The following is a 12,547-nucleotide window of genomic DNA, read 5'->3' as shown; positions in this document are numbered from 1 at the left end:
TGATTATTGATTTTAATTGTTAAATTCAAACCAAAACTGGAAGTTTGAACAATTATGCCAAGAGAATTTGGAAAAAAACAATTATTTCAATCCAATACACATTTTAATCAAAACATTAAGTAGAAAGAAAACTTTAGTTTGAACTTTAAACTCAAATGTTCTCTGGCTTGCACATAAATCCATCATAACTGAATGGAATGCTGCAAATAACTTGCTTTACTTAACATGTTTATCCTCTGAACAAAACAGATGCCCTATTTCTGATTAATCAGACTCAACTTCAGAGTCACAATTCTGGCACACATAAATTGCCTGGCCTGAGGTGCAAGCATCATGGGCCCATTTGTTGCATTTTACGCATTTTACCCAGGTCTCTTTTGGACGACTGTTTGAAAATGGCTCCACACAGACAAGGCAGAAGCACTCTTCATCATCTGATGATGACTCTTGAATTATTTTTCTTCTTTTAGCTGCGTTGTACTTCATAGGTCCAGATGTTTTCCCCCCTCGCGTCCCTCTCTTTTGAAACAGCTTTTTGCTAGATTCAGCCTTATTCTTTTCTTTTTCTAGTTGCTGCTTCACTGGCTTCACTGGCCCCAGCACTGGTAGTGCTGGGGCCTGGCAGTGCAGAGTTGGTGCTGGGGCCTGGCAGTGCAGAGTTGGTGCTGGGGCCTGGCAGTGCAGAGTTGGTGCTGGGGCCTGGCAGGGCAGGGTCCGGAATAGGGCGATCTGTGACGTAGGATGGTGCAAACTCGGCTTCCAGAAATACATTTCTGTTGTAAGGTTGAATCCCAGCCACCCTAAAACCAGCCTGAATGTTCAATGGGGTTGCAGCCAGAGGATATGCAATTGCCACAATCCCAGGAATGTCATAAATAGACATTGTCTTCCCAGGGTTGTTCCTCATCCAGGCATCACACGTGCTGTTGATGTGCCTCTTTAGTGGCCCGTAGACAGACCTGTCTAATGGTTGGAGCCGATGTGAGCAGTGGGGTGGGAATGACAGCATGATTATGCCATTTTCTTTGGCATAATTGAGTCCATCAATGGACAGATGAGACTCGTGGTTGTCCAAAAGGAGTAAACAGGGCTTCTCCTTTGAACACTTTGTATGTTCATTGAAATGTTGCAGGAAGTCAACAAAGTGTGTGTCTTTCATCCATCCAGAGGAATTTGCCCCTCCTTTGCTGCCGGGTGGCCCGTTGATCAGGAAATGGTCACGGAAGTGGACACGCAGGAAAATAAAGTATGGAGGTAAACTATTCCCTATGGCTGAGACAGCACAGGCCAGTGTGACAAGAGTTCCCCTTTCAGCAGAGGTCAATGACCCTACTTGTTTGAATCCACGTCTGGCCAACACTTTGTCTGGTTTATGTACAGTGGTGACCCCAGTTTCATCAACATTCTAAATGTCTCCTGGTCCAAACTCATATTTGCATAACACTTTCTCTAAGTTGTCAAAGAAAGCATTGACATTCTCTCTGTTGAAGCTACTTGCCCTGGCAAGGCTAGTTGCTTCTGGCTTTCTCAGTGACAATGTTGTATGCCGCTTTAAAAAGCCTGTAAACCACTCTTTGCTGGCCTTTTCTTTTTCTGCCCACAAAGGCACAAACTTCAGTTCGTGTGCCACAGCAAACTGGTAGGCAAGCTTTCTGACCTCACTTGGTGACAGACCAAAATAAATGTCAGCTGACCTAGTAATATACTCAACAAGCTGCTTTTCCAAATCAGGGGAAAAAATCTTCCTTGGCGTTGTATAACCAACCATTGTTGTTGGCATGGCTGTCTGACTTTCAATTTCTTCTCTGCTAATCTTTTGACAATACCGAGTTAGAGTACGGTAATTTATGTCAAAATCCTTTGCTGTACTTCTGATTGATTTGTTCTGCATCTTTATCTGCCTGACTGCCTTTAACATAATGTCAGGTGGTGTTCTGCCACGCTCTGTCTTTCGTTGATAATTTCGAACCATCTTACTTTCTTCCTTCCTTCCTTAATTCCTGCCTCTCCTTCCTTTCTTCAAAAACCTTATTACAAATACAAATGAATTACAATATCACAATTTTTTGGAGCATTTATTTGTACTGGGGCAAGTTGTCACATGTGACGACTTGCCCCAAAGTTAATGAGACAACTTGCCCCAAACTGACATTTATGCTAATTTTGGCTAAATGTCAGGGTTAGCTCAACATAGCACATCAGCTGAAGTATCAAAAGACACGTTAATGTCTCCTCTATTTTGTGTAAAATAATAATTTGTAACATCTATACCTAACAAAGTTGTACTGAAGAAAATTTAAAGTGATTTATTTTTCCTTTTAGGTCAAAAAAATAAAAAAGATGTGCTCACCTCAGATTAGAGCAGTCTTGACCACATGTGAACAGGAGGTTGACTATAGAAGAAGAAGTCACACAAAGTGGCTATTTCATTTTTAAGATAGAGCCTCTAGTGTTGGAGTTATGAACAGTGTGACAACTTACCCGTGTGACAACTTACCCCGCTCTCCCCTACCGAAGACCTGGGGCCACATGTCTCAACAACATCCGTGCGTTCCTCCATTTCTTTACTAACTTTAACTTTAACCTGTTAGCAAAGAATTTCCAGATTTATTACCATGTTCAACGTTCTCCAAATGCAGCCTTTGCATCAGACATTTTGTTCTCTCATTAATTATGTCATTTTATTCTAGTTTTAGTTTTCTCAGGTTGTTAATTATATGTTCTTGTGGTGAGGCAACATAGGCTGATTCCAATTATTTATTTTTTGTCCTAGTTCTGATACAAGCATTTTTTTCCTCCTTTTTCTTATATGAACAGTAAATTTTGCACTACATTCCTACCTTTCCCGTTTCCCATAGAATACATGGGGGTATTCATTGAGTTCATTATTATCTAACTACATTATCCGCTTCTTTTTGAAATAATTAATGAAATCTTGTTCTTTTAGCAATGATGTATTAAATCTCCAGCTCCTAATTGGTGATGTGACTCTTTGCTATGTAAGTGGAAAAGGAGAGTGAAAACAAAAAGTGAAAAGAGAAAAGCAAAAGACAGTCGTGTAAATACACGTCACCTGAGTTATAGCCATAGGGTGTTGTTTTGGTCCTGATAAAACTGTCTGTTGACATACAGATTATTGACCGTGACAAAAGCTCAAGACCCTTCTTGGATAAAGTTTTTTTCAGATTGGGAAGGACCTTGTGTCTCTCCAGGATCTCCTTGGGAAACTGACTGTTTACACTGACGTCCGTCCGTCCATAAGTTCCTCTGAATTTATGGCTTTTTTGGGTCTTCCACTTGAGTTTTTTGTTCCATAACCCTCCGGATCGTTTAAGAAATTCCAAATGACTGTCCATGCGACACACCCTGCTTATGCAGTTCAACAACCCGACCACGTTCAAAAAGTTTTTGTGCCTTTGCTACTAGAACGTCATGACAGTGTGACTACCTGACAGAAAATGCCAATAAATCCACATTTTTGCAAAAATCTTGCCTTTAAAGCCATGTGGTCCAAAACTTTTGATCAGGTGTAAAAGAGCCTGTTTCAGTTTAAGTGTTGTTTTCAATAAATGCCATGCTCAAAAATGTTTTGTCTCACTCCCATTTCTTCTTGTTGCATGTTGAAGCTTTACTAGCAACGTTGTTAAGATCCAACCATGCAAAATATTATTTTTGCTATTTTTAAAGTGGTCTTAAACTTTTGATTAGGACTGTACAGATTCAAATCATTTTTATGGAAAATTGTCTGTCATGTGTAGACCCAACACTGGTTTTACATTACATAACTGACAGTGCTAGGGTCGGTACTCAAAACAAAACAAACAAATGTATTACACATTACTAATTACATACTGCACACTTTACTTTTAGGAAAGTAACTTAATTACTCATCTAAATAAGTAATTCATTACACTCTCCGTTACATTGCTTTCTCATTGCTGAACCATAGTGTCTCAAAATTGCCAGTTAAACCTGAGCTTTGTGTTAGCATGATGTCTGTACAGAGAATTGCAAAGTCCTGAAATTCTTTTATCACTGTAATGCAATTGTTTCTGTCCTGGGTCGGGTTTAAATTTTACCATCTTGTCCTTTTGTGCAATAAAAATAAAAGTAACATCCACATTTACTCTCCTCAATGCAAACAACAAAACATGAACAAAATCAATCTAACTTACCTAGATGTTAAATGACACAAAAAAAGGAAAAGATTGAGAAATTCTTTTCCATAAGGAGTTTAATGTTTAATTTTGAAGCAATCAAGAAGTCAGCAAACTTTGTACTCTAGTTACTAAAAGACTTGATTTAGTCACAGGGCTAAATTAAGTTTTATAATCCAGTGGATTACGATCGATCGATCGATCGATCGATAGATAGATAGATAGATAGATTGATTAACTTTATTAATCCCTTGGATAGGTTCCTATAGAAAATTCAGTTTTACTGAGAATAAGATAAAACAAAATGCTATGTAATTTGTATTTGGTAGAAGACCAAATTTTCTTTTCACTACAGTTTTATGGAAGAAAAATTATTCAGAAGAAATTGATGTAAGTTTTGTTTCAATACATTTCTTATTAAGTAAATTATACAATTTTTATTTGATCACTGTGTGTGTTCTCCAAGTGATTTGTCTTATATTTGAACCTTTAGTTATAGTTTAACAGAGAGACAGTTTTTCATAACACTTTTTACTTTATGAGTGTCATTTTATTGTCACACAGCTATAAAGCACAGTGGTTATGAACAGGAGAGTTAAACACTTATCACATCCATGACATCCATTTGTAACCTTTGTACTTTCCAGTTTTCCAAGCACTATCTCTAAATCAACCTTCTGTTCTTCTTCTTAGTTTGAATAATTTAATAATTTACAAACCCTTTCGAGAGGGTGTTTGTTTCTCATATTGCTCAGATAGAAATCAGCTTACTAAAATGGCTGCATTCTGAAACTGAATCTTCTGAATAAGAGAAATGTAAATTTTCAAGCTATAACTTTGCATGTTAGTGCTATCTTCTGTGGCATCACAGAGGGTCAACTTCTTTTGTGTCATCCACAAATCAAATCCAATTTTTATCGTGTTTGTGAAGGAGATTGAACAAAAAGATTTCCTCTGCCTGTCACAACCAGTGTTGGTCAAGTTACTTGAAAAAAGTAATCAGTAACTAATTACTGATTATGTCCCTAAAAAAGTAATCCCGTTACTTTACTGATTACTTATTTTCAAAAGTAATTAATTACTTAGTTACTTTTTAAAAACACGATTTACAACCTGAATAGGTGATAAAGCGATAGATCTTTCAGCTCAATTCTACTTTTTCTGCATAATCCATCATACAAAATGTAATCAAATGGAAAGGTCCCTTTTTAAAACTTGTTTTATTAGTTTTAATCTTTTAACTTTATGCATCAAGCAAAAATTAAATTATATGCACCATTCTCTGACTTGAAGAAATTCGTTTAACATTTAAACTTATTTTCTGCACATTCCAGCACATAAAATAAAATATTTTTTTGTGTGTGTTTACACTCACTCTTTCAAATAAATGCAAGTGAAACAGCAGAAAATAAATAAAATCAAAGACTAGCGGTCCTGTTGCTCTATTTTCACCTGTAAAGCAGGAGTGGCGTAGGCGGAGGTTTGCCCTGGTGCAGGTGCGCTGCAGCGGTCAGTTGAAGAATCTGCGAGTTTCTCTGTGAATTTCCCATTACGTGGTAGCGCACTCGGTGCTTGCTTGGAAGTTTAGGGGTTTTTTTCGCTGTAAAAAGAAGTTTTCTTCCCACGCACAACGGACACTAATGTTTTTGTCACTTTTTATGGAATCAAACTCAAAATAAGGTCAGTACTTCCACGCTGCACGCTCATACTCTCTCTTGCATTCGATATATTATCCATTGTTGATCTGCACACAGCTGTTGTCACAAACGTTGCACTCGCTTACATCACTTTCATGAGACATTCTCGCAAGAAAATCACGGTTTTAGTAACGCAGTGTGCTTACGGGAAAGTAAAAGTAATCTAATTACTGTTTTTGCAATAGTAATCCCTTACTTTACTCGTTACTCGAAAAAAGTAATCGGATTACAGTACTCTAGTCTCATTATGTCTGATTAGTCCCAGCTGTATTTCCACCTGGTCCCCAACCTCTCGTGATCCTACCTGTGTATTTTAGTTCTCGGTGTTCCCCTGCTTGTTGTCACATTGCACCACCCTCTATGTTTTTTTCCCTCGGTGCTCCTCATAGTTTCCTAGGTGTTTCCCAGTTTAGTTCCTTAGCTTCCCAGTGTCTTAGTGTATTGATTTTTGTCCGTAATTTGGTTCAGTTTGGTTTTCTGTATGTTTGAAGAGTTTTTTACAGCCTAAATAAAGCTGACTCCTTTAGTTCACTCTTTCATTTTCTGTGAGTCCTGCATTTGGGTCCTGCATCCTGCCACACAGCAAACATGACACTACAATTGAATACAAGCGCGCTGATCCACACAGGTGTGCACACGGGTGTTCACTGTTCGTAGACTTAAATCACACCTTTCTTGGCTGCTACTTTAAAGCACATTGTGCGCTGTCTGTCCTGCGTGCTGCACAACATTCAATATTTAGTATTTACTGCTGTTTACACTTAGCTAGATTAATGCGATGGTTTAGTATGTTGCTTTGGTTTTTTTTGCTTGTTTTCTATTCTTTTTCTCTCAACAGGTGATCCCGGAGACGGCTAAAGAACCAAATGGGACAGGCAAAAAAACCAAAAAAAAACCCCCCCAAAAAAACCATGACACTACAGTAAAAAATTAGATACAGTTTAGTTATTTCTACATTTTACACGCCTCACTTAGGCATTTCCATTGTTATGGAAATGATACACGGGATGTTTATCTATGAAACTAGATGACAGAAATCAATTAGTTTTAACCCAAATAAAATATATCTTAGATGTACTCCAACAGGCATATGCTAAAGATATAAGAGGCCTGGATATCCTATAAAAAGAGATAGCTGATGCAGTTTAGCTAAGTTACAAATAAATGGCTAATCTTAGCTTGCTTGAATACTTTAAACCTCTAAGGTCAAAGTCAGCCTCAGTAATGACTTGATGACTACACTAACATAGTCTATGCAATATAATTTTGTCTTTACTTGTCACGGCTGGCAGGGTGAGCCGTGTGGAGGGTGAGAAAAGGAGGACCCAAAATGCAGGCAGTGGCGGAGGTGCAAGTGGGTTTTATTTACAGTGCACAAATAACAGAACTGAGGGCCGGACAGAACATAAACCTAAACTGGGTGAGCTAAGTAACAAACCTGAGATCATACGAATGGGTTGGGAGGCAGAGAGACGCAGACGAGGAACAGGACACCATGAAACACAGACGAGCCGACAACGAACACAGACCGACACCCACGATAAATACACACACCAGGTAATCAGGAAATGGCACACAGGAGGGGACACAGCTGGAACTAATGGGCATAACGAGACACAGACCTACAAAGTAAAACAGGAAACACACAGACTGTTTTACAACACAACACGGGGACATGAACAGAGCACCAAGGACAGGCACAGGTAGGGCTGAATAAAGGAAACACAAAACGCTGGGTCAAAATGACCCAGGACCATGACAGTACCCCCCCTCCAAGGGCTGGCTCCAGACAGCCCAAAACAAAAACAGACGACCAACCCAGGGCGGGCGGCGGGGGGTCCAGGACAGAGGGACCACAACCAAGCAAAAAACAAGCTCCAGTGGGCCAAACGAATTGTCCAAAACACAACACAGACTGGAGTTCCCAAACAGGGTCCCAAAACATAGTTCAGGAGGCCGGCCCGGAGGCTGACAACTCAGATCCAAAAGCCGACCCCGCGGAAGGCAGCGGTGGCGAAATGGAAACAGTTCAGGGGGCCGACCGTGCACACGGCAGCGGCGGCGAAGTGGAAACAGTTCAGGGGGCCGACCGTGCACACGGCAGCGGCGGCGACGGGGAAACAGTCCAGGCGGCCGACCGTGCGGACAGCAACGGCGGCGACGGGGAAACAGGTCAGGCGGCCGACCGTGCGGACAGCAACGGCGGCGGCGACACAAGTCCGGAGGCCGGCCGCGCGGAAGGTAGCGGCGGCGTTTGGGAGGTCGTCCATATCGACGATGACGCCCAACAAGCGGCCTGGCAGATGACCGCCGATGTCGAGGCGGCAATTTGGGACCTGAAGGTGGCGTGGCCCCCGCAGCACCAGGCGAGGAGGATGCTGATGCAGAGGCCGGACCAGGCGAGGAGGATGCTGATGCAGAGGCCGGACCAGGCGAAGCGGAAGCAGAGGCTGGACCAGACGAGGCGGAAGCCGGAGCTGGACCAGGCGACGATGAAGCCAGAGCTGGACCAGGCGACGATGAAGCCGGAGCTGGACCAGGCGACGGCGTGGGTGAAGCCGGAGCTGGACCAGGCGACGGTGTGGGTGAAGCTGAGGCTGCAGCTGGCGAGGGTGAAGACACAGAGGCTGCAGCTGGCGAGGATGAAGCCGCTGCTGCTGCCGGTGGTGTAGATGAAGCTGCTGTTGCTGCCGGCGGCGTGGATGGAGCGGCAGCCGGCGAGGATGATGAGGCTGCAGCTGGCGGCTGGACGGGCTCCTCGGGCCCTCCAGCTGACGAGGCAGGAAGCTGGCTGGGTTCTCCTGAACCTCCAGCTGACGAGTCTTGGGGCTGGACGAGCTCCTCGGGCACCAAGGACAGGCACAGGTAGGGCTGAATAAAGGAAACACAAAACGCTTGGTCAAAATGACCCAGGACCATGACAGTACCCCCCCTCCAAGGGCTGGCTCCAGACAGCCCAAAACAAAAACAGACGACCAACCCAGGGCGGGCGGCGGGGGGTCCAGGACAGAGGGACCACAACCAAGCAAAAAACAAGCTCCAGTGGGCCAAACGAATTGTCCAAAACACAACACAGACTGGAGTTCCCAAACAGGGTCCCAAAACATAGTTCAGGAGGCCGGCCCGGAGGCTGACAACTCAGATCCAAAAGCCGACCCCGCGGAAGGCAGCGGTGGCGAAATGGAAACAGTTCAGGGGGCCGACCGTGCACACGGCAGCGGCGGCGAAGTGGAAACAGTTCAGGGGGCCGACCGTGCACACGGCAGCGGCGGCGACGGGGAAACAGTCCAGGCGGCCGACCGTGCGGACAGCAACGGCGGCGACGGGGAAACAGGTCAGGCGGCCGACCGTGCGGACAGCAACGGCGACGGCGACACAAGTCCGGAGGCCGGCCGCGCGGAAGGTAGCGGCGGCGTTTGGGAGGTCGTCCATATCGACGATGACGCCCAACAAGCGGCCTGGCAGATGACCGCCGATGTCGAGGCGGCAATTTGGGACCTGAAGGTGGCGTGGCCCCCGCAGCACCAGGCGAGGAGGATGCTGATGCAGAGGCCGGACCAGGCGAGGAGGATGCTGATGCAGAGGCCGGACCAGGCGAAGCGGATGCTGATGCAGAGGCCGGACCAGGCGAAGCGGAAGCAGAGGCTGGACCAGACGAGGCGGAAGCCGGAGCTGGACCAGGCGACGATGAAGCCAGAGCTGGACCAGGCGACGATGAAGCCGGAGCTGGACCAGGCGACGGCGTGGGTGAAGCCGGAGCTGGACCAGGCGACGGTGTGGGTGAAGCTGAGGCTGCAGCTGGCGAGGGTGAAGACACAGAGGCTGCAGCTGGCGAGGATGAAGCCGCTGCTGCTGCCGGTGGTGTAGATGAAGCTGCTGTTGCTGCCGGCGGCGTGGATGGAGCGGCAGCCGGCGAGGATGATGAGGCTGCAGCTGGCGGCTGGACGGGCTCCTCGGGCCCTCCAGCTGACGAGGCAGGAAGCTGGCTGGGTTCTCCTGAACCTCCAGCTGACGAGTCTTGGGGCTGGACGAGCTCCTCGGGCCCTCCAGCTGACGAGGCAGGCGGCTGGACGGGCTCCTCGGGCCCTCCAGCGGACTGGACAGGAGGCTGGACGGGCTCCTCGGGCCCTCCAGCGGACTGGACAGGAGGCTGGACGGGCTCCTCGGGCCCTCCAGCGGACGGGACAGGAGGCTGGACGGGCTCCTCGGGCCCTCCAGCGGACGAGACAGGAGGCTGGACGGGCTCCTCGGGCCCTCCAGCGGACGAGACAGGAGGCTGGACGGGCTCCTCGGGCCCTCCAGCGAGAACAGTCTCAGGACCAGCGGGCACAGGGGCCCCTGGCAGGCACAGAACAGAACCAGCAGGCGCGGAGACCTCTGGCGGGCGCAGAACAGAACCAGCAGGCGCATGGGCCTCTGGCAGGAACAGATCAGGACTAGCAGGCGCACGGGCCTCTGGCAGGAACAGATCAGGACCAGCAGGCGCACGGGCCTCTGGCAGGAACAAATCAGAACCAGCAGGCGCACGGGCCTCTGGCAGGAACAGATCAGAATCAGCAGGCGCACGGGCCTCTGGCAGGAACAAATCAGAACCAGCAGGCACGGTGGCCTCTGGCAAACACAAAGCTGACTGCAGCTGCACCGAGCATTGACTCAGCTCAGGCAGCGACAGCCGGGTGCAGTCCTCAGCTGGCTTCTTTACCTCCAGGGGTCCAGAGTCTGCTGGGGGCTGAAACCCAGCCTCTGGGGAGGCCCTGGAGTGCGTCTCAGTCTCAGAACTGGCCAGCTCTTGAGGAACGTTTTTATAGTCATTAGGTTTGTCTCTCTGCTTGGAATAAGAAGTTGTTGAATTGTCCTTTATGGGTTGAACTGTTATGGCTTGCTGTACCAGAGGAGTTGGTGAAGATGATGGCTGAATAGGTGGCTGAGCTGATGGGTCTTCTACCAACTGAGCTATTGACCGGGCTATGGACTGCAACGTAGTTTGTAGTCGGTCTGGCTGTGGTAATGACTGGGCTATGGGTCGTGAGGCTGAATGTGATGGAGGTGACGACTGAGCGGCTAACTGAGCTAGTGGCTGCTGGGCAGCTGGCTCAAAAAACACAGCCCCGGTATAAACAGTCACAAGTTCTGGCGAAACAGAAAGAGTGACTTTTCCACTCACCACAGCCGGCAACTCAGAGGTCTCGTGACCCGGCTGTGGCGATGGGCGGCGGCGGCGTGAACGTCGCTTCCTTCTCAGGGATAGCTCCGACCAGCCGGGTAATTCCACATCCGGCGGGCCGGGCCGCAGATTCCCCGGCGGGCAGTGCAAAACATTCACCACCGGGCTGGGTCGGGAAGCGGTAGCGGTAGCGGCTGGAGGGTGAAGGTGAAGTTCGTTCAGAATGAAGTCCTGTGCGAGCGGATGAAGACAGTCCAGTAGCCAGGGGTGAGCAGAAATAAGCTGCTGTAGCCTGGCTTCTACAGCGCGGTGAAATTCCTCTCCCTCATGCTCAAGCCACAGGTTAACCAACCTCGAAACGGAGTCAATCAATTCCTCCCGAAACTCCTGGGAAGGTGCGGATGCTGCTGGGTCCATGTTTGGTCGGCTCGTACTGTCACGGCTGGCAGGGTGAGCCGTGTGGAGGGTGAGAAAAGGAGGACCCAAAATGCAGGCAGTGGCGGAGGTGCAAGTGGGTTTTATTTACAGTGCACAAATAACAGAACTGAGGGCCGGACAGAACATAAACCTAAACTGGGTGAGCTAAGTAACAAACCTGAGATCATACGAATGGGTTTGGAGGCAGAGAGACGCAGACGAGGAACAGGACACCATGAACCACAGACGAGCCGACAACGAACACAGACCGACACCCACTATAAATACACACACCAGGTAATCAGGAAATGGCACACAGGAGGGGACACAGCTGGAACTAATGGGCATAACGAGACACAGACCTACAAAGTAAAACAGGAAACACACAGACTGTTTTACAACACAACACGGGGACATGAACAGAGCACCAAGGACAGGCACAGGTAGGGCTGAATAAAGGAAACACAAAACGCTGGGTCAAAATGACCCAGGACCATGACATTACTAAATTATTCTACCAAAACTTGGCACCCCTACAGACAGTGACCAAAAGAAGTAGCTGTTCCCTATCCCCAATATCCTTCTCTGTTATTCTAGCCCTTCTTCAATAAATCTATAAATCTTCTCAGTGGTCTTCCCCCTTTCCTTCGGTCTTACATTTCTGTATACAGCCTCCTTTGTCCAATATATCCACTATACCCCTGCTAGGTATGTGGAGAGACAAGACTACAGCTGACCACCCCCATTAAGCAATGGAACTGGTCAGTGGGGACCAAGTGTTTTTTTTAGACCAACTGAGTCTAAAAACCTAATATACAAATTGTGTTTTGATTTTAAATTTTAAATTATTGAAGATCTAGTGACCTACACCAATCAACAGAGGGTTTATTTGGGATCAGTGAAAACAAGTAGTTGATTATAGTCCTAACCATCATTTTAATTTTGGCTACCCTCTCTGTGATTGATACAAGTATTCCAACATGTGAGATCATCCTCTACTATTTTCAGTTGAGGAATGTGATTCAAACCTGACAAATCTGAAAACCAGGCAGAAAGATTTACACGTATTCCAGTTGATGGAGTATTCTGATATAGATGAGAACTTATCTATA

At 46.5% G+C, this 12,547-nt stretch overlaps 1 protein-coding gene across 1 annotated transcript; it reads right to left on the bottom strand.

Annotated features, from left to right (window-relative positions):
- Positions 1 to 550: 550 nt before the first annotated feature.
- Positions 551 to 11,435, bottom strand: LOC148102031 (uncharacterized). Its single transcript, XM_087844618.1, has 5 exons — positions 10,406 to 11,435; positions 9,711 to 9,946; positions 9,203 to 9,460; positions 2,482 to 2,584; positions 551 to 1,272 (listed from the first exon to the last, which is right to left on the bottom strand). Exons 1-5 carry the CDS (start codon positions 11,433 to 11,435, stop codon positions 551 to 553), a joined length of 2,349 nt encoding a protein of 782 aa, XP_087700744.1.
- Positions 11,436 to 12,547: the final 1,112 nt, after the last annotated feature.

The sequence above is a fragment of the Neolamprologus brichardi genome, chromosome 7 (genome assembly GCF_056152115.1).
Source record: "Neolamprologus brichardi isolate AB-2024 chromosome 7, ASM5615211v1, whole genome shotgun sequence".
Lineage (NCBI taxonomy): Eukaryota > Metazoa > Chordata > Actinopteri > Cichliformes > Cichlidae > Neolamprologus > Neolamprologus brichardi.
The sequence above is the reverse complement of the archived record's forward strand: the minus strand, read 5'-3'. Positions and strand labels throughout refer to the sequence as shown.

Coding starts and splice junctions, on each gene's coding strand:
- LOC148102031 (XM_087844618.1), bottom strand. CDS start 11,435: ATGGACCCAGCAGCATCCGCACCTTCCCAGGAGTTTCGGGAGGAATTG. Junction 9,947..10,405: donor GGCCCGTGCGCCTGCTGATT/CTGATCTGTTCC, acceptor CTGTCCAGTCCG/CTGGAGGGCCCGAGGAGCCC. Junction 9,461..9,710: donor CAGCTTCATCTACACCACCG/GCAGCAGCAGCG, acceptor CCTCTGCATCAG/CATCCGCTTCGCCTGGTCCG.